Source organism: Schistosoma mansoni (genome assembly GCF_000237925.1).
Source record: "Schistosoma mansoni, WGS project CABG00000000 data, chromosome 3 unplaced supercontig 0124, strain Puerto Rico, whole genome shotgun sequence".
NCBI classification, from domain to species: domain Eukaryota; kingdom Metazoa; phylum Platyhelminthes; class Trematoda; order Strigeidida; family Schistosomatidae; genus Schistosoma; species Schistosoma mansoni.
Genome location: NW_017386010.1, coordinates 572,152 through 595,085, shown reverse-complemented (window position 1 = coordinate 595,085; position 22,934 = coordinate 572,152). Strand labels below are relative to the sequence as shown.

Genomic DNA, 22,934 nt, shown 5'->3' with positions numbered 1-22,934 from the left:
GCCATTGAAAACTAGAAAATATTGGATAGTTGTTTCATCCTAATATAGGACTCCACAGAGGTGATTTGAAGACTTCGTGGGTGATTCGGGACGGAATCCTTCATAGGGCCCTGGAAACAAATTATGGTATTGTTGTGAATGAGAACACGAGTGGGGATAATCGAATGTATTTGAGCACAAAAATTACAGACTATCTCACTAAAATCTGGCAACCATACAGTAAACAGTTAATTTGCAAATTATCAATTAATTATCTCAATCTTGACCATTCCTTCTGCAAATATCAGTCCATAGTCTCCGATTATTATTGTTCATGCATTTTCATACCAATTGCGTTTCGTTCCCATTCTTTCCTTATCGATCTTCTACTGAAATACATTCAATGCTCGACCATCGTTATACACTACGTATGTGGATAGAGTTAACCCAAACCACAGTATAAGTATTACTCGTTGTGGTTTGACAAACTTACAACTACAAATGCGAAGATGGTTGATGAATTTCAAGTATAAAATGCCCTATCAGCCTTCTTGAATCGAAATACGATACTCGTATATTTGTCAAACTTTGTTAAAACTACTCCGATCTCGAAAATATATTAACAAGTGAATACGGGCAGCTTGTTTTGATCTTATTTGAGTTATCTTGGTGATTATACAATAAAACCGTGATTATAACTCAGTACTCATCACTTCATTAATCAAGTTATTATTAACAAGGCGACTAAATTATGGAAAATGACAACTTTTATATCTGTCTAGTCCTTTAGCTCTGATCATATAGTAACACGATCGCTAGTTTAAATGACTCAACATCGCGTGCATTACGTTAAGATATTAGGTGGTTGAAAGTAGTCAACAGAAAACTTGCCCAATTTAGGTTTTGCGATAGTTACTATTCATCAGCAAGGCTTACTTGCAATCTTAGTGAAGTAGATACTCTCTGTTGCATTAAAATTCACGTTATCCAGTTACACAGTCGGAGACATTGCCACTGAAGTATTCGGGTCGTGATTAGTCTCTTGTGAGGTTGAGATATTTATAACTCATTCATTATCATGTGTTAACCAATGTCTGTCTACTATGTAGAGCTAATCTAATTCCATCGGTCAAGCTGAGATGTAGTCACCCAATTTTAAATTCAACAGGGACTTCAGTCAAGGCCATTTGCTAACGAGTAAAATCTAGCACGAAATCTAGGTACGGTGTTCCCTGTTGAATACCTCTAACCACTTAACTGACCAATTCATTATAAAACCTTGAGAATTTGACTAATTTCAAGTTAATAATGTTCATCATTCGCCTCATCAAAATTGATAAAATAGTGTTATTTTTTCTTGGATTCAATGATGTTCATCTTAAAGATTACATCTTCACTTTAGCCAAAATTATTAGAAGTCATTTCAAGTTATTGTTGACAAAGATTCGGTTTGATCGTTATACACGTAAAGAATCAATTAGAGTTCTATCTCACGCTCTACTTTTGCTTGCTTGGGGATAGTTTGGGAAAAAACTAGAGGCTGCCTAAACCGAAATGTAAAGTTAACCAACAAAATCAGTCACTGTTCGTTTGAGCCTTTTCGGTAGATGCGGACCACCTAGTTCGCAACAAGCATCTGGAGACGTAAGGTGATATGGCCCAAAATCGATTCTAATGACACAGATTCATTCACTGTTTGTTTAATCCCACGAGTTTATTCTTTCAGTGAGACTACAATTTGCTAACGAACCGATTAGATTTATGATAGAGTTAGTTAGCATTGCGGCATCATAAGTGACCTAAGTCAGTAATGAAAACCTCGACTTTAATCCCTAACCCTAAATTCTAACTCTTACTTATAATCCTAATTCTTCACATTAATTTATAATCGTATATTAACCCTAGTAAATGAAGTTCCTCAAGGCCACTCTAGTATCGTTCAGAAGTCGTTCACAAACTATAATTTAACCATCCTTTCTTCTCAAAACATACTATCCTCGTTGAGTCTTTTCTATTACCGCTGATATTGTTACTACTTCTACAACTCTGGTATCATTTTTTGATAATTTCATTCTGCTGTCCTAAAATAGTAAGATAACTTAATCAAGAGCACATATGTCACATTCTAAGTTGTTTAGTGTCGACCAACTGAACTTATTAATGAAAGGTTATTTAGTATGATATAAAAAATATATACATCAATAGAACTCTCACGTTGAACAGAGATGCTTTACTGTGAACTTTGAGAAGTTAACCATATTAATGTTGAATTAGAAATCTCGTTATAAAACCTGAATTTGCAATACTTTGACAGAGTTTATGAGTTTGCTAAACTTTAACGAATAAGTCCACTTGGTGTTGTTTACTTGTATCTTCCCATTGTTATTTAGGACTGCAATTGATCAGTCTCTTGTTGGCAGTCCTGTTGCTAACCTAAATAACAATGGGAAGATACAAGTAAACAATTTCCCCCCATTGCACAAGCAGATGGCTATTAGGACTCAGTAGCTAAGTGGATAACGCGATGACGTTCGAAGCGAACGATACTGGGTTCGAGTCCCAGAGTGAACAGCAACTGTGAGATTCAGGTACATCCAGCTGACGAGTCCCAAACAGGACGAAACGCGCATCCTGGATTCGACTGCTAGCCACTATCCATTTTTGTTTTTAACGAATAAATTTATTTAAAGTTAAGATGAACAAATAAGGATCATATGGATCTACACAATTATTTTGAGTTTATGTTGACAATAATAACCTCCTTCTTATCCATCTAGATCTTAATAGACTTATGAGTGTATAGTAGAAATTCACCATTCTGAAAATGCAATACTGACAACTTTATAATTAAATAATAATGGGTTAATTAATTGTTAAGTAAGCTTAAAACTCAATAGATCATTGTTGGTTGTGATAAGTAAGTTCCTTGTGTACAATAGATTACTAATTTATGATAAGAGGTTTAAGGAGACAGTAGAGTTTCATAGTTGACTTCATGAGCTGATCTTGATTAAAAGATAAGTGTAAACCAAGAAGTACTGGACAACTGTTTCTTCTTAGCCCATAGCTCCTTATTAATGAGAATCCATGACCCACCAGAAATCGAATTCAAGACTTTCACACCTCATGATGAACTCTTAACTTTTAGCCCATTGGTATGGCATAAAACAGTTTACATTTCTAATTTAAATCATTTATAGAATGTAAGCTAATAAATATAGACTCAATGGTATAAAGGTTAAAAAATCGTTACGAAATCTGAAGGTTCCAATTCCGATTTTTATTAGAGTTATGGGCAGACATTGTTCATGAACCACAAATATTAGGACAAAACAATTGTCTAATACTTTCCGGCTCAGTGATCTATCGGTTAAATGCTCTGGCGCGAAGCTGGTAGGTCCTGGGTTTGAATCTCGCGAGTACGGGATCGTGGATGCGCACTACTGAGGAGTCCCATAATGGGATGAAACGGCCTTAAAGCAGTGCTTCCAGGTTTTCCATGGTGGTCTAACTTCAAATGACTCATGATTTCAACTATGATAATACTTTCTGTTTTTCAATGAAACTCTGACTGTGAACAATCCATGGTAAATATCACTTACAAATTAAAATAATCTCTCCATTTGAAAATCTTTTTATTACTTTAACCCTAAGGTTAGTTTGCTAGAAAAGTTCATTCATTCAACAGTATAAATCCTTCCTTTGTAATCAGTTGAAGGTGTAGTGATTGATCTCCTTCCTTTTTTTTATTTCTAAAGTATCATCCACTTTTAAATGTACTAATTTGTTCATAGTAAAAACACTTAATCTATTTATAATCTTGTATGTTAATCAATTCATTATCAATCATTAAGAATAGTCTAGAACATTATAGAAATGATAACAAAGATCATTTATCATTATCTTTCATTCTTTTACAACTTCACTTACTCCCTAACGTTCCCTAAAACTGGGGACAGGTTATACACTCATACCTATGGAACACTGATATTTCATGTTATTACTTTAAAACTACTTTATTTCTCGCTTGTTTTAGGATGAAATGACATGACAGAATACAATTTTCTTTATAGTTTGATTAAGTGTCAATAAGTGAATAACCGATAGGTAGATATATATATATACACTTTACATTACAAACATACATGTTCTGAATATATTCATGTTCACTTCAACTACTTGTATACGCATCGATATCATTTTTGTTTTTTCAGTAAGAATGTTCACTTAGTTCAGTCTAGTATTCATTGTCAATTTATCACAATTACTTGTTTACTTACGTTTGTAACCCCGGTGGAGCATAGGCAGCCGATCAACATTCTCCAGTCCACTCTCTCCTGGGAATTCCTTTCTAGTTCTATCCAATTCTTGTTCATTCTTCTCATTTCTGTTTCCATTTCTTGACGTAATGTGTTCTTTGGTCTTCCTCTCTTTCTTTCACTTTCAGGATTTCATGTGAGGGCTTGTCTTGTGACGCAGTTGGGCGATCTCCTCAAAGTAAGCCCAATGGACTTCCAGTTCTTCTTCCTCATTTCTCCTTCCGCTGGAATCTTGTTTGTTCTCTCCCACAGTAGCTTGTTGCTGATAGTGTCTGGCCAACGGATCAAAAGTATTTTGCGTAGACAACTATTGATAAACACCTGTATCTTCTGGATGATGGCCTTTGTAGTTCTCCAGGTTTCCGCCCCATACAGTAGAACTGTCTTGACATTTGTATTGAAAACTCTGATCTTGATGTTCCCTGACAGTTGTTTTGAGTTGCAATGTTCTTCAGTTGTAAATGTGCTGCTCTTGTTTTGCCGATTTGCGTCCTCACATCTGCATCTGATCCACCGTGTTCATCAATTTATCATATGAAACATTAATCAGACTGCTAAAAAACTTATCAGATTTACAATTTGTATGATGTTATCTCAGCTCTTTTTTCACAATTTAACAAAACTTGTTGACTAAAATATAATTATGTGATCTAAATTAGACAACCATTGAAAACTTAAAATCACTGAACAGCCGTTTCATCCTCAGCACTGTGTATTCACGCTCTCACGCTAAATCAAATTCAGGCACTTCGATCTCACGCACGAGTGCCTAACCTCTGGACCACTGGGTTTAAATTGTCAATTGCTAGATTCTCGGTGGATTGAAAGTAACTCATTTACCATGAAACCTGAATGTCTTACGCTCGGTCCTTAGCTGGATCATGGGTATGTAGTATTAGAGACTCTCATACCAAGAAGAAACAAGGATTCAGTACCCCCTGGGCTTTTTAATAACACTCTAATTAATGCCAGTTCGCAACGAAAATGCCTCGTGGTTCAAACAAGAACATTAAGAAACTTAAATATATATTGTAGGATAGTTTTTATTTGAGGTCACGTGTGTACATTTCTCAGGCGCTTTAAACTGTAACAATAAAGACATGATAGCGCATTTCTGTTTTCTGCTGCTTTACACTTGAATTTGGCTCCTAGAAAAAGTTTCCTCCAAAATTACATATGTTTTGGATTGTAGTTAACAGCTAAATAAAGAACATACCACTTATCTCATTCGGAATTTGTCAGCCGAATATGCCTATTTCCATTACAGAGTTAATGCTCACAATGGGACTCCAAACTAGATCTCTGTCACTTTAAACTCCACATCATTATCCATTAAAATCAAACGGTTTTTGACTTGTTGACTGAATATGTTGCTATTATTCAGAATTTACAATTCCCTGATGATGATGATGATGATGATGATGATATAGGACTAAAAATTAATCCATGTCTGTTAGCTTTTGCAAATTCTCGACGAATGTTAAGTTAATGCGTTTAAATGAAGAGGATTTTAGTATATTTTGGAAAGGAAAGGATATGAAAATAACGTGAAAAACATGAAACTATTCAACTAATACATTAAATTTTCATAGTTGAAATCATGAGTCAATTGAAGCTAGACCACCATGGAAAACCTGTAAGCACTGCTTTAAGGCCGTTTCGTCCTATTATGGGACTCCTCAGCAGTGCGCATACACGATCCCGCACTCGCGAGATTCGAACCCAGGATCTAGCAGTCTCGAGCCAGAGCACTTAACCGATAGACAACTGAGCTTGATCTATAATTCATTGAAGTTCAATTATCCATATTACTCGACAATTTGACAATTATCTAATGTTATCAATATACATTTAAAAAGCACTGATTTGTTATTCTGCTCTATTTTGAAATGCTTTGGTATTACCCACTCATGTGATCGAATCTAGACCATAGACATGACTGCTGGACATAGAACTTTATAGCTCACTAAACCATTAAGTATTAGACTACAAAGCTGACATGTGACTGGGAAGAATATATTTATTTGAAGGGGAGGTAATTACCATTGTTTGCTAGACAGATTTTGTTTGCAATGATTAAGTTCCATTAATCGTAACTTGAATGAACGTCATAATGAAGTAAACTATGAGGATACACTCAAGGGTCATAATGAACGATTACCTTACTGAACTAATCCGCAACCGAGATGTAATCTGCAATCTTTCTCTCTATCTCTTGATCCTTTTCTATTAGTCTATAATATAATTCTGATAAGAATCTGCCTATTGATTGGATGAAGTTAAATATTGTGAACGAATTTATGGTTTCATTACAGAGTTTTTATTTTAAGTCAAATGGCACTGGACAACTAATTATTCCTACAGGGATATCAAATCTTGACCTGAGTGATAAATTTTTAAACCATATGACTGAAATTTAATGATGGATGCTCAGTGACAGAGACGTTTCATACTAAAATGAAACAGTCACCCAATAATCACTTATTTAATATGCAATGTAAGATATAAGAAATGTAAACGTAAATCCTAATCGATTGAATTCGTGCCCTGATTGGTTGCTATTGTCTAGTTGAATTTTCGAATGTTTTATTATGAGAATCTATGATCACTATTCCAAATTAGACAGCAGCTCCTTAATGATGTCGGATAAGAAATCACCTTTTGTGAAATATTCATGGAATTAGAGAATTAAGGAATTGATTATGTCTTATTTACCTTTAGATTGTGAAATTTTTGTGTTCTTTCTAGTGTGATTACTAGTATACTGTTGAAGAATCTGTAGTACGACAATAACACTGTTTGAACATTACATCTAAATATTCATTCTACAAGAAACTTATTTTTTGTGAGACTGGTTAAGCATAACAGAGTATGATACTTTACTATGAACAAATTGATTAGTACGGTTTGTGATTTCTTCATATCGCCCGATCCTCTAAGTAATGTTAGAGAGCCAATGAAAATTATATGATGGATAATAATAAGACCTAAAAGAAAGTCCTCTTTACGATAGGCATATAAATTATTATTACTCAGTGATCAATCTTAGGAAGTCAGATTTATAAAGGATAGCTCAATGTTTAAGTGTCAGGGTGTGAAATAAGACACTATAGATTCTAATAACTGAAAAAATGCCAATTCTTTCAAGATTACGAGTACTCCTTGTTGATGGATACCAACGAGGATGAAACCTGTCTTTCATGTTTCCTGTTTATTAACTCTAACAACTAAACATCACTTTGGAGTGTGCTTTTTGTGAGGAGTTAATGACATAACAGAAAAAAAACAAGTTGATCAAGTAGACAAGTTCGAAATGACAGGAATTAAGGTGTAATATGAACATAGTATTTTACACCACTAACCACCACCCTATATTATATTTTTCGAAATTTTTAGTCAACTGTCACCGAAATACCTTTTTTTCTGATTGGCCAAAAAGTTTTTTCACGGAAAGTAGTATATATTTGCACCAAATACATGCACACATATATAGAACTAGGGATCATTAAATATTTCACCCCTTTCTCGACTACAGCTTAAAAGCTAATAGTCTATGCACACACGCCCACTCATAACATATTTCCTAATAACCAATCAGATTCGAATAAGTTATAACACCTTATCACATATTCTAATTTTGAACAAATTAAGCAAAAAGGTACATTTTAGTCAAGATAGGAAAGATTTTTCTTACATGTTTATTTGTGTGCTTTTTTTTGCACCTTTTTACTTGAAGTAAACCATTTTGAATCCTGATCATATTTGTACAGATACTGACAACATCAGAGTCAAATTCATTTCTAGATTTCTGAATAGTAAAATTTTTGATCTTTACATTCATGATACAATCGAACTCGATGACATTAACTACTTATATGCGTAATATATGTCATTGTTCAATAAATCAGTGTAATTGTTTAAATTTATTACCGTCACATATTGAACCATTGAATTCTATGCCTTCAACTTATAAAAATGATCATGAAAATCTTCAACATCTTCATCATCATCATCATTATTATCCATATGATAGGAAATCATATCAATTACAGTTGAAAATGAAACAAACGTGTACTACTGATATTAGTAATAGTAGTAGTAACGGTTGTGGTAGTGTTGATAGCAGGAGTAGCAGTAGTAGTAGTAGTAATAATAGTAGCAATAGTAATACATGTTGTATATCATCTCCAGGTAATAAAATTAAAAACATTGATCCAATAGATTTAACAAATCCGATAAATTCTTCTAGTGAAGAATTATTTTCAACAAGATGTCAATTATTTCCATCGGATAGAACGCAAAGAACAGATTGTCATCATGGATCCCTATCAGATCATACAAATGCACATTATTGGAATGATTATCAACAAATTGGTCAAACATATTCACAATCATCTACCTCGACGTCAATATCACCAACATTATCATCATCTGTACAGTCTACTGGAAAAATTAATCCATTCAGTTTATTTATACCATCATCAGTAAAAACAACATCTACATCGGTTTCACCAATTTCTTCATTTCAATCTGAATCTAATGCACATTTATTAAGAGTATTGAATCATGAGTTAATTCCATGGTATAGTGATCAGATTCATACAATGAATCAATATCATTCTACTGTTCATAATAATAGTAACTCCGATTGTACTTTACCTAATTATTTCCCCGAACCGAATTGGTATCCAAATATGTTAACATTCAATGAACATTTAAATCTATTTGAATATAAACCATCGAATTTAATACATAAACAACCTAATTCTACTTTATCTAAAAATGATTTAATGATGATGAATAAATTTTGTGATAAATTAAAAACTACTACAAATCTTTCTAGTAGTATGTCAACTATCAATACTACTAATAGTAGTATAATGACAGTTAATGATGGATTAGAAAAATATTGGTCAACTGAAGATATGATATATAATCAATCATTAGAAATGAGTAAGTAATATTGTTTTATTAAAAGTTACTTATTTCTGTATAGATTATGGTTGTTTGATTTAAGTAAGTAAAAATATATGATTAAAACATTTTTAGATAATTAATAAGTGCTCTGGCATGAGACTGGTGGGTCCTGGGTTCGAATCTCGCGAGGCAGGATCGTGGATGCGCACTGCTGAGGAATCCCATAATAGGTCGAAACGGCCGTCAAACAGTGCTTCCAGGTTTTCCCTGGTGGTCTAGCTTCAATTGACTTATGATTTCAACTATGAAAATTAATAAGTAGTTTATGTTAGTTGAACAGATAAAAGACTTCAATTAACTGTGATATAACTTCAGCTAATAGAATCGAGTTCATTTTTCAATAACATCTTAATAGCATAAGAGACTTATGGAGATTGTAGTATTTTCATGGTTGAAATTACGATCTGATCTTAGCTAGACTATCACTGAAAACCTGGAAGCATTGAATGGCTGTTTCATCCTACTACGGAACATACACCATCCCACACGCGAGATTAAAACCAAGGACCTTTAGTCTCCAGTGCAAACGCTTGATCTCTAGACCACTGAGCCCCCATTCAACGATGTCGATGTCCAACTTTAATAAATCCATGATCTTGTGCATCCCTTTGTCCATTTGCTGGGGTGGATGCCTGTCTCACACCCAACACGGACTAATTTATACTGGTCACAGCTTCTCACTTAAAGTCCAGTGATTACATTTTGAAGGCAGTCACTAAAGAACATACTATTGCTATTATTATGGAGGATCTGCAGTATTTTCATCAATGAAATCACGAACTGATTTCAGCTAGACCATCAGGCTTTCAATGGTGGTCTAGATAAAATGAATTTATGATTTCAACGGGGAAAATATTACTAATAACCTTCATTTTGCCTATCATGTACCAAGTATAGGTATGCCGAGGCTGACTGACTCATGCTACATCTTTCCATCTTCTCATGTCTATCTAACCAATTAGAACAAAAGAAAGATTAATCAGTTTACCTTGTATACTTTGTCTTAAAAGTCATATGATAATGCGCATCAATTTACAAGAGGACAACATTACGGTAAATAAGAAATCTCAATTTGTGCATAACTGAGGAACTAGGTAATGGATATACAGTGAATTATTAATAATTTATGAACTGTGAAATATATCGTCGATTAATGAATGTCAAATAGATGTACTGGATACTTGTGTTCATTCTAGTCTAATACTATTTATTAATCCATACCTGACATGTTAGATAATTGGATGTAGTGAGAAAAAAAACACTGAACAGCTGTTTCGTACCAGTCAACACTTATAAGTATACCTGCAATCTTGAGAAAATCAGTACTCCTGGTTGAACTCAAAACAGTGTCACACATTTTTACAATCTGAGATGTTACCACTGAGGTATACCGGCTGCTACTAAGACTAAAACGAAGAAATGAATCGGTATTAAGAAATACATACGACAACAATATACATTTCAGTTCGATTATCCTTAATTATATTTAATGTGCTTTATTTATTAATTAAAGGTTTACTTAATCGGTCTTAACCCAAACTTTAAATGTGAAAGTTATTTATACTACTTAGATGCTTAAGCTAAACGTATTTTACAATCGAAACCTATGGATCGAAAGAATTAAATGCTATGGTCATTATATCCCAATGAGCAACATCCAGAAACTGAAAAATAATGAATTCTGGTTGACGAGAATAAAAAACTGTGTATAAAATTGATGCTGATCAATAGAGATTCTGGGTGATAGTTAAGTCTAGGATGCTCATTTCATTTTATCTTGGACTCATCAGCTAAATGTATCTGCATCACAGTGTTAGTGAACCCAGTAAATTTCACTTCAAATGCCAACACTACATTCATTCAATAGCTGAGTGTATACATTACCTACTTATTGACTGAAAAGTGACTTTAAAATCATACAGTTATTTTAATTGTTCAATCTCGTTGCTTAACTGTACCTCTACAAATTAAGGAACACTTGTCATTTTCTGTTTCTATGTGTGAGAATAATCATCCTTTTTTCAGTGTTCAATAAGAGTGAAATACTTGTCATTTTCGTTCATTTTAGTGCTTAGTGTGTCAGTATTGTACATAGAAAAGTATGATTTTTGCTGAACTTTATTGTAATTAACAAAAACTATCTATGTATGCCTTTCCGTGAACAGGCTATATATTGAAAGTTAAAGCCTAAAATGACATCCCTAGTAAACATTATCTACTTATATGCGGCATCCATTAACAAAATGAACGTGGAAACTCTATACATATCGAACATTGAGAAACAGATGCGCTAGAAATCCAAAAGTCGTTACTCCTTCATTCGATTACAATTCTTAGTCACAACTTTCTTCCAGAAGAAATTCTCTAGATTATGAATACTCGACTTTTTTCTATCATTGAAGATGTTTTATATTTGTGTCTAACTGGTTAGTTGATATTTAAATATATATTATGTGGTTAAATCCAGTCAGTAGGAAACTCTGGACATATATTTCATTTTAGTGGGCACTTCTCAGCTACTTGTACTTGTAATTTTAAGAGAACTGATGCTCAATCGTAGGACTGGAAACCACCTTATCCAGTTTTACAGTCCGAAATGTTATCACTGAGCTATTAGGACCACAAATAACTATTTGAATGACTAGGGTATTTAGATTAATGAGCCAATTAATTCTAACTAAGGTTATGTTTGTCTAGCCCCTTGGTAGAATCCAGCCACGAAACATTAAAAAGCATTAAGTAATGTTGTGTTCTCTCTCATCATTGATGATGTTGTATTGAACGATAACGAAAGCTTTGTGAGTTAAATCATTTAATCCAAAGAACAAAACGCAACCAAAACATGTGTCTGGGCTATGAATCTTCCTCATCATTTCAACATCAATACTCAGTACGTCTAATGTCTAGTTACCAAGACTAGTAATCACATTCCATCTTGATCAATAGACCTGGATTAGTACTAAAATAGTAGAAAAGCATGAAATTGATCACTAAATGGTGACCAGTTAATGTACGTTTGAATGTTACTACTATTTGGGTGTTGTAGAGACTACTGAATTGGAAGTTCAAAATCCTAGACTGGCTTAGTTTAAACAACCATTCGAATTGATCTGTTTCGTCCCAGTTTTGGTCTTTTCAGAAGTTCTAACCCACAACAACATCAGGAGTTGAATCTGTAAAATTCACACCTCGCGCTAAGTCCTTAACCTTCAGATCATTGAGTTGTAATCCAAAGTTCCCATTTCTAACTGAACATTAGGTTTTGTTCCCTCTGCATTACAAAGGAATTTTCTTAAGTGTTCGCCCATTCAACCCTTTTCATCAAGTTAGATAGAACTCTTAGATTAGAGAGATGGCTAGTTCAGGTTTTTTAATGTTCAATGTACTCCCCCTTATATTATCAGGAAATATCACAATTTAATTAAGATTGATTCAGAATAAGGTATCATGTTTCCAAGTTTAACAAAGACACTAATCAGGGTTGTGTACTTAACTGAGTCATATAATTGTATTAAACAAGTAATTACTGTATTTTAGGTTTGCATTCCTCTAGCTATTGATATTGAGGACCACAAATGGTCGCTCTCTATTATTATATGTGAATCGTGAATAGAAGTCCTGGAGATTAGATTGTGATTAGCAACCGAATCCAGTAGGCATGTTTTGTCATCAATATCAATAACAGAAAACTAAAATCTCTTAAAAATAAAATCATTCCTGTTGAAAATGTCAATGGTTATATGGTCTCAGTAGTTAAGTGGATAAAAAGTTGACGTTTAATGAAATAGATGCTGGATTCGAATCCTAGGATATAAGCCCATCCAGTTGACTAATATCAAACCTTACTAAATATTCACAGCATATGTTGTCATAATAAATCTGATCCTGAAAATGTTGTCACCAGTCTAATTTTTTTTCTAATTTTCTTCTGTCTGTTTTATTCTAAGGAAATCAACAAATCAAATCAATACCGAATCCATATTCTGTAATAGCATCCTCATCATCATCGTCATCACCAATAGGACCATCATCTTCAACACTGACAACTCCAACATCAACATTGCATTCCACTAAATCAATAAATCATTTTCAGTTGGATCATTCCATTTTATCTAATAGTAATAATAACAACAGTAATAAGAAATCAATTAATAATCCTAATCGTAAACGTTCACAAACTGGTGAATTAAAAACAATTGAACTCAATAATCCTACTATACAAGAACCTGTAAATTCTAAAAAATCCAGATATACTACTAATACTAGTAGTGCTACTAATCACTTAAGTAGTATTCATCATGACAAACACATATCACATCAACAGTTTATTGATGATCATTTTAATGATAGTTCGTTTATCGATGATGGATTCAAATCAACACACGTTGAACATAGTACATTCAATAAAACCCAATGTCAAGAACAAATGTTGAACAATGAAACGAACCGAAGATCAAATATTAGCATAAACGATAGTATTCATGATATAACTGATGATGAATATGATGAAGGTGATGATACTGTCAATGATAGTCATTGTTTAATGGCAGACAAAACAAATGCATCATGTAATTTTCATAAAATTCTCAGTAATAATAGTAATAAACCACGAAAAGAACGTACTGCATTTACAAAACATCAGATTTGTGAATTAGAAAAAGAATTTACTACGCATAGTTATTTAACAAGATTACGACGATATGAAATAGCTGTAGCGTTGAATTTAACTGAAAGACAAGTAAGTCTATATGAGTTTTTGACTTCCAGTTCAATGAATAATAAGTTTTTAGTTCAATGCTATTGATGCGTTGAACGTTTGTTCAACTTGTTCCTAGTTTACGTTACTGATTGATCATACTCAGACAACTAGTGAAAACCAGAAAACACTAGAAAGTCATCTCATCCTAGTATAGGAATCCCCATCATTGCATATCTACCACCCCACCAGGGACCGAACTCAATGCCTTTGGTTTCGTAGTAGACATTTAATCTGTATTCAAGCATTTAAATCATTATTAGTAGGGAACTGAGACTTATCATCCTTTGTTAACATATCTGGTTCCTGAACGGATAGCCTTTGGTCACAAGCTTTATTATAATCAATGTCCGGTTTACAGTAAACAAGTTAGTGACCATCTGGAATAATTGTATCAACGAACAAACCAATTGGCGTTTGGAGCAAAAGGCACAGGGTTTGAGTATCAATTTTAAAACTAGGATATAGGTACGTCCAAATAATGAGTTCAACATGAAAGGAAAAATACATTCTGAATTCTACTGTCAGTCACAACCCATCTGCTATATATCCAATCTAGTTAGTCACACACACACACACAAAATCGAGATTTAAACTTAAAGTATATATTTGAGTGATTTATTCAATAAATAAGCAAACTGGAGAAACAAGGTAAAACTTTTTGAAAATACCTGAAGTGTTGATGGATGATTACGAAGATAATGTATTGAAAAATGGAATAAAAGTTCCTGCGAGGACAGTGTAGGCTCTGAGGATGATATGAGGTAAAGACGTATTTACTAGCCTGTACTTTTCAATTACTAATTCATAGTTTCAATTATCTTAATGAAACAAATTTGGTAAAATCATTTGGGGATGTCAGATAACCCTTTTAAACTATCCTAAAACACCTAATATCTCAGTATAGTGCACATGATGTCAAGTCAGCAACTAGACTGGTAAGCCATAATACAACTTAATCAATGGAATTCACTCAGCACAATAAGGATTAGATAAATATGATATCGATCACACTACTACTCAGTAATCAATTGATTGTTAACACTAAAATAAAACTATCAGAAGAAATGATCATAAAACAAGACACAACAGATCTGATTTTTAATTGTCAATATGAAGGAATTCAGCTGCTTATTTAAATAAAAAAGTAATATATACTGATAAACATGTATTTAGAAGGGGATTTGTGGAGATTTCAGTATTTTTCAAAGTTGAAATCATGAGTCAATTGAAGCTAGACCACCATCGAAAACCTGGAAGCACTGTTTGACGGCAGTTTCGACCTATTATGGGATTCCTCAGCAGTGAGCATCCACGATCCCGCACCCGCGAGATTCGAACCCAAGACCTACCAGTCTCGAGCCGGAGCCCTTAACCGATAGACCACTGAGCCGGCATCCAACGGTGTTAATGTCAAACTTCAACCGATCCACGAATTATGAGCGACCATTCACCAATTGCCTTCAGTGAGTTATTATCTCACAGCAGACGTGGTTGAACTCCACTGGTCACTTCGAATCTCGCGAGAGCGGGATCGTGGATGCGCACTGCCACTGAGGAGTCCCATAGTAGGACGAAACGGCCGTCCAGTGCTTCCAGGTTGTATATGGTGGTCTAGCTTCAATTGACTCATGATTTCAACTTTGAAAACATGTATTTTATCTATTGTTTGAATGAAATGAACAATAACAGGTGTAAAGGTATACAGATCGCTATGTACAAACATGTACCTTTCTTTTGTGTGCATTACTTTTTGATGAATAATAATAATATTAATACCCACCCTGGAAATGAATATTGAACTGTATTGCTATGGTATGCATGTTTACCAATATCATCAACATTATATGTACATTTGTACTATTCTACAACAATGGTTACTGTAGAGTTCTGATTAGTATGTCTACAATTTTACTTCATAGACAACTACTACTACTACTAATACTACTGATCATATTAGTAATCATAATTATTATCATGAATATGAAAGTAGTAGTCATAGTAAATAGTGTTGAGACCTTCCATTAGAAATATAAAGATTTGTAGATGGGTACTTGTGTGTGTGTAAGTATAAATCAAGCAACAAAAAAATGAATATCTTTTTTGTTTTATTATCATCTCTAGAGTGATGGTTGTGTGGTGGATAGTGTGAAATAAATCATTTGAGAATTACTATTATCATTGTTGTGTTATTACCGGATTTGCCAATTCCCACATGTTCATTTATACATTGTTTTTTTTTTAGATAGAAAGTGAATGAATGTACTATACTATACTGTTTGCTCACTTACACGCGTACATACACACTGACAAGGATTAATTACACATATACAAATATAGACAGACATCAGTAGGGTGGGGGTAATGGATAATTTACAAAGAATTCAAATGATTTTCATAATTTTAGAAATGGCACATATATATATCGTCACTCTAGTTGTGCATCACGTATTTACTAATGGTGTATAGTTGCCAAGTCAAATGTTGACCTATAGTCGATTATTTTTTTCATGTCAGATACATCTTAAGTTTAGTTACTAGAATACCCTGAATTCATGCACACATACAACAATATTTATGCTTATGTCTACTGAATATCTATGCCTAAAACAAAAATGAAAGATTTGATTATTATTATTATTTTTAATCCTAAACTGATCCTAAGAGAATAGCAAATTATTTAGTCACTCATATAAACACACACATGCATACATAGAGACAGATTTGTTGAATTAAACATTGTCAATGCCTTTAATGTTTCTCAGGATGAATTATTTTCCCCTATTTTATAATTCTAGAATTTCAAATGTACAACATTGGAGAATAGTAGAATGATAGAGAATGTGTGTGTGTGTGTGTGAGAGAGAGAGAGAGAGGGGGGTGTGGAGATATGAGGTAGTCTGCAATAAATGAACGATTTACACACAAAATATTTCAACACAGAAACTAACCTACGAAATGGATCAGAGGGTGTTTTTTTATTTACGTCAATCCATATAAAAAGACACTCATAGTGAGAGAGAGATATATTACCAGGATATTTTCTGTTGTCAAGTTTACAATTTAATTATGACAATTTGTGTGTTTTTATTCTCTATGTAGATCTGTACTGATCTCACGTTAATTCATGTTAAATTATGTCTGAAAAATAGAGAAACAACACTTTAAATATTATTAAGATCACGAATATAATTAGTTGTACATAGTTTGTACAATGTCATTTAATAGAAGTTTATTTGATCTCCATTGGTGACCAAAAAATGTAGAATATAGGTGAGTGTAGGTAGGTGTTCAGTTAATTGGGTGTTAGAAAGAAAAGAACAGAACTTATGTAGTTATTCGTTTTGATGTAGGTTTGTTCTCTGAGGTGGATGATTTGGTCGTGGAGCTTTCATCGTCCTTCTGAACGACATCATCAGCACAAACTTCGGGTAGTTATTCGTTAAATAATTAATTGATACCTATCAAACAATTGATTTATGATGGTTAAAGTTACTGTATTTGAGGTCTGATGTTGTCTGAGATGTGTACCACTAAGAAGGAATAAACTAGGAGAAAACAGTTGTTCAATATTTCATGAACTCCCAGTATATGTGAACACTTACCTATCATTTTGCTATTCTGATTCAATAAATGAGAATGTAGAGATTTGTGTAGTCAGCTAATTGAATCAACATGATTAGAGAATTGATGGTAATCAGTTATGCCTACTCTATTTCATTAAAAAAGGGTGAACATTAAAACCAAGTACAAAATTTTATGTTTATTCATTGAGTGGATAACAAGTTTTCGACACTACTATGTGCCTGAGAAGATAGTCAATATCATACGGAATTCCTATGATGGATTAAACTGCAAAATCGTGCATGAAGGACAGTTGACAGACTCGTTCAAGGTAAAGACCGGTGTCAGGCAAGGTTGCTTACTCTCACCTTTTCTCTGATCGACTGGATCATGAAGATGTCAACATCTGGAGGGAAGCACGGGATACAATGGACAGTTAGGATACAGCTGGACGATTTAAACTTCACAGATGATCTAGCTCTTCGATCACACACACAACAACAAATGCAGGAGAAGACGACCAGTGTAGCAGTAGCCTCAGCAGCGTTAAGTCTCAATATACACAAAGGAAAAAGCAAGATTCTCTGATACAATACAGCATGCACCGATCGAATCACACTTGTCGAGGAAGCTTTGGAGGATGTCAAAACCTTTACATATCTGAGCAGCATCATTGATGAACACGATGGATCTGATGCAGATGTGAGGGCGAAAATTGGCAAAACAAGAGCAGAATATCCACAATTGAAAAACATCTGGAACTGAAAACAACTGTCATCCAACACCAAGATCAGAATTTTCAATATGAATGTCAAGACAGTTCTACTGTATGGGGGGAGACGTGGAAAACTATGAAAGCTATCATCCAGTAGATACAAGTGTTTATTAACAATTGTCAGTTCAAAATACTTCTGATCCGTTGATCAGACACTATCAACAACAGCCTATTGTGGGAGACAACAAACCAGATTTCAGCGGAGGGAGAAATGAGGAGGAAGAGCTGGAAGTGGACAGGACACACATTGAGGAAATCACCCAACTGCATCACGAGGCAAACCGTCACATGGATTCGTGAAAGCGAAAGGAAGAGAGGAAGACCAAAGAATAAACTACGCTGAGAAACGGAGACAGACATGAGAAAAATGAACAAGAATTGGATAGAAGTAGAAAGGAATGCCCAGGAGAGAGTGGGTTGGAGAATGCTGGTCGATGGCTTATGCTCCATAGGGAGTAACAGGTGTAAGTAAATAAGTAGTAAGGATGCTATGTAAGTTAAATTTAAATTAAATTATCTAATAGACAAGTAGAAAGATAGACTGGTACACCTGTACCAAATTCCTATTTATGTAAGAGAACAATCATGAAGATTTTGTCGTCCCTCATTCTCAATCATAAAACACTATCTCCACCCATTCAATATGGCTACCTATTTTCTATATTTGATTTATAATCGAAAAAAACTTTATTCCTACTGAATCCACTTTTTTAAATTAGTATTTGTGTTAGTAACAAATATCCAATCGGGTCACAATGTTATTTATGGTTTTTTCTCAAAACGATCTTTTTTTTGGGGGGGGGGCGCGGATCTAATTTTACCTTGTCAACCATGCTTTTCAACCTTAATGTTACAAATTGGCAGACTATATAAACGAATTCATATACACAAATATATATATATATATAACCTTGTAATAACCATTGAATATCCCTAAGTTATATAGAAACGTGTGTGTGTGTGTGTCAAGATCATCTTAAAAACAATTAACATTGATTGATATCATACCAAGTAGATCCATAATTGAAATGATTGTATTCTCATTCCTTTGAAAAACTATTCAAGGATTTTTAGGATTTCCATAGATAGTTTATTTGTTCCTTATTTATTTATTTATTTGACTGATTCCTTGTTTATATGAGATGAAATTTCAAACAAACAAACAAACAAACAAATCACCCAATCTAAGTTATCAAGTTTATTGATTTATTGACACGTGAACTGACAAGTCAGTAAAAACAAAATGGGGTCAGCAACAAGAAAACAAAAAAAAAGAGACTAAACAAATATGAATTATTATTATTATTATTGCAATTATCGTTATTTTGTAACCTCTTAAAGAAATAAGCTTACCTACATTAAGTGAAGTTTAGTAAATGATTGTCTGTCTGAATGGTTGCTCAACTTCAGGGATTGGTTGAAGTTAGACATTAACACCATCGGATGCCGGCTATCTCAATGGTCTATCGGTTAAGTGCTCTGGCACGAGACTGGTAGGTTCTGGGTTCGAATCTCGCGAGGCGAGGTCGTGGATGCTCACTGCTGAGGAGTTGTACAATGGGACGAAACGACCATGCAGTGCTTCCAGGTTTTCGATGGTGGTCTAGCTTCAATTGACTCATGATTTCAACTATGAAAATACTAAATTCTCCACAAAACCCCTTCTGATTGTCTGTCTATTTATCTTAATGGTTTGTTGTGATAAATTTTTAATTCTTTTCAAAGAAAAAAAAATGATATTAGGTAGTTAGAGATAATCAGTGAGGAAATTTAGAGATAGATTTTTATGCTACTTAATTACTCATCAAGACAAAGCACGTTCAGTCCTGGAGGAACTGATGATCTCCATGAGATTTGAACATATTTCATTCAGTTTCGTGTTATAAAACGTTAACAGTCAGTCAGTCAGCTACAACGTAGGACCAGACATACATATGCATCGGTCCAAGTTGCCATACCTCGTTAGCACAACAAGATGAACACCGGATTCATAGAAGTAATTAATTTAGTGGTGGTAGTATATAAAAGATAGGTTGTATATAAGGATATAGTATAGGAAGGAAGAAAGTTATGAAGCAATTTTAATCTCAAGGTTTAGAGGAAGATAAAGAGTGTATACATTTACGCCATTGTGATCGATTCTGTGTCATGTAACCTAGAGTCTCCAACCATTGGGTACGATAGTCATGCGGACCCCAACCAAGTAGTCTGCATCTGCCAACATGGCTCAGACTAGAAGTTAGTGACTTCAGTGCTTGAAGTCACCAACTTCTAGTCTGAAACGTTAACACTAAATGTCAACCAACTAACATCAAGATATAATTCAAGTCACTTAACCTAATGACCATATTGTAATTAGATCTATAGAATTCGATGCAGTACATGGAGTATTGAACAAACATGTCACTGGTTACTATTCACTGATCAATTAATATAAACTCTCAGACTTAAAGTTGAAAATCTACACATTAATCTATAATTTTTAATATTGAGACACCTGATGTTTGTTAACGACTGCGTGTTGTTCTGTACACTCAAAATTAGATAAACTAGTTGCTATCAGTTAATTAACCATTTAACATAAATTTCAATGTTCCATCATTAAGAAGGATTTAAATTATCACATTGTTAGTAATTTTGACTGAATTTCGATCAGTCTAAGTTGGCTGTGTGTATCTTGTGTTAATCGCCTTGATAGAGTCACTTTTTATAACAAAGTTTTAGTGAAATAGGTAAGTTGTGTTCAACAGTGAAATCTAGAATTTTCATAGTTGAAAGCGTGAGTCAATTGAAGCTAGACCACCAGGGAAAATCTGGAGGCACTGGACGGCCGTTTCTTCCTACTGTGGGACTCCTCAGCAGTGCGCGTCCACGACCTCGCCTGGTGAGATTTAAACCCAGGACCTACCTGTCGGGCGCCAGAACACTTAACCGATAGACCACTGAGCCTGTTGGCATCCCATGGTGTTTATGTCTAACTCCAACCAATCCACGAAGTTGAGCAACCGTGCTTCCAGGTTTTCCCTGGTGGTCTAGCTTCAATTAACTCGCGCTTTCAACTATGAAAATACTAAATCTCCACAAAAATCCCCTTCTGATTAATCTAGAATTCATTTTTTCAGTCAAGATAATCAACGAGATCATCTGAATTCTTTCTAATAGTGGTATAAATATCATGCTCGTTACATATATGAGTGGCTCTCTAGACTCTGTAACTCAGTGACTAGCGTGTTGAGAGTTTTAAGCGGAAGATATTGAATCAGAGTCTCAGTATGACTATCAATAGAGGGATCCAGGTATATTCAGCTATGATGAGTCCAAAATAGGATGAAACATGTATCTTGATTGACACTGTAAGCCGGAAATCTCCTTATTATCTTATTTTATATAATTAACATTGCTTATTCAGTTAAGTAAAACCAATGATCACAAAACTAAGTCTATATATCACATTACTATTACTAATCTATGGTTCCCCACTCTTTCATACAAACATTATCACTTTTCATTATTAGGTCAAAGTTTGGTTTCAAAATCGACGAATGAAATTTAAACGAATGAGAAGTAAGTACAAAATACAATTATCTTTTCACAATGTGCATGTTCTTTTCTTTTTTTTTTTTAATTTCACATGTTTTGTTCTGTTTAAACAAACAGCTAATTTCGATAAACATATTTTAAGAAAGTTAGTTCCATATGAAGGTGGTATTAGTCGGTAACAGCTTAAATGAGGTCAGTCATTGACGAATACTGCCTACAGAATAAATAAATCTTTAAAAACATCTTCCACATGAGGATTATAACCGTGAGTTCACCAGTGACTTACTTTGAAATGAGTTTTTGAAAGCTATAGTGAGAAGTTGTAATCAGTGGAGTTCAATGATGACAGGAGTAAAAGAGGTGTTACCAAAAGAAATGAATGATCATCTGACAAATTCGTGAATGGATTATAATTATAAATGCATACAAGTAGGTATCAAACCAGTAATCTAATATTTAAGCGTTCAACATGAAATTTGAAGATGGACTAATAAGCTTTCATTCCATTTCGATAAAAATTAACGAAATTTCTTAATTTTATAAATCTTAGTCAAATACCGAACATTTTGGAGCCGGAGATATGTTGTATGGCTGGAGGTAGTTAACAAGATACCATGCTTAGCATGATTTTCGTCCTGGTTAACACTCATAATCAAGATCTACTTATAATCTTCAGTTGTTTGAATCTGCGTTACCCAGCATCACAATCTATGACTTTACTATTGAGCTATTCATGTCACGATTGACCTATATGATAGAGATTTCAACTAGTGATCAAGTTTATGTTTACTACTTAGTGTTTAGCGTACTCATTGAAGTCTACAGATAATGTTACAGTGTAATCGATATTCTAAAAGACATCTCAGTATATGCACTATATTTCGATGTTAAGAAAAAGAAATACAGATTTTTTCAATCCATACCTGGTTACTTATTTACTCAATAATATTATTGGATCATAAACCATAAAGATCACATTCGTTCACTCAAAGTGTAATAGTTTCTCAACATTAGTTAATTCTTA

The 22,934-nt window shown here is 33.8% G+C and overlaps 1 protein-coding gene across 1 annotated transcript; it reads left to right on the top strand.

Annotated features, from left to right (window-relative positions):
• Positions 1–5,179: 5,179 nt before the first annotated feature.
• On the top strand, positions 5,180–22,537 carry Smp_138140 (gsx family homeobox protein; the record flags this gene model as incomplete). The annotated part of the gene is made up of 5 exons (XM_018791267.1): positions 5,180–5,183; positions 8,490–9,255; positions 13,395–14,013; positions 21,886–21,934; positions 22,461–22,537. The coding sequence occupies 5 exons, from the start codon at positions 5,180–5,182 to the stop codon at positions 22,535–22,537; spliced, it is 1,515 nt and encodes a 504-aa protein (XP_018645544.1).
• Positions 22,538–22,934: the final 397 nt, after the last annotated feature.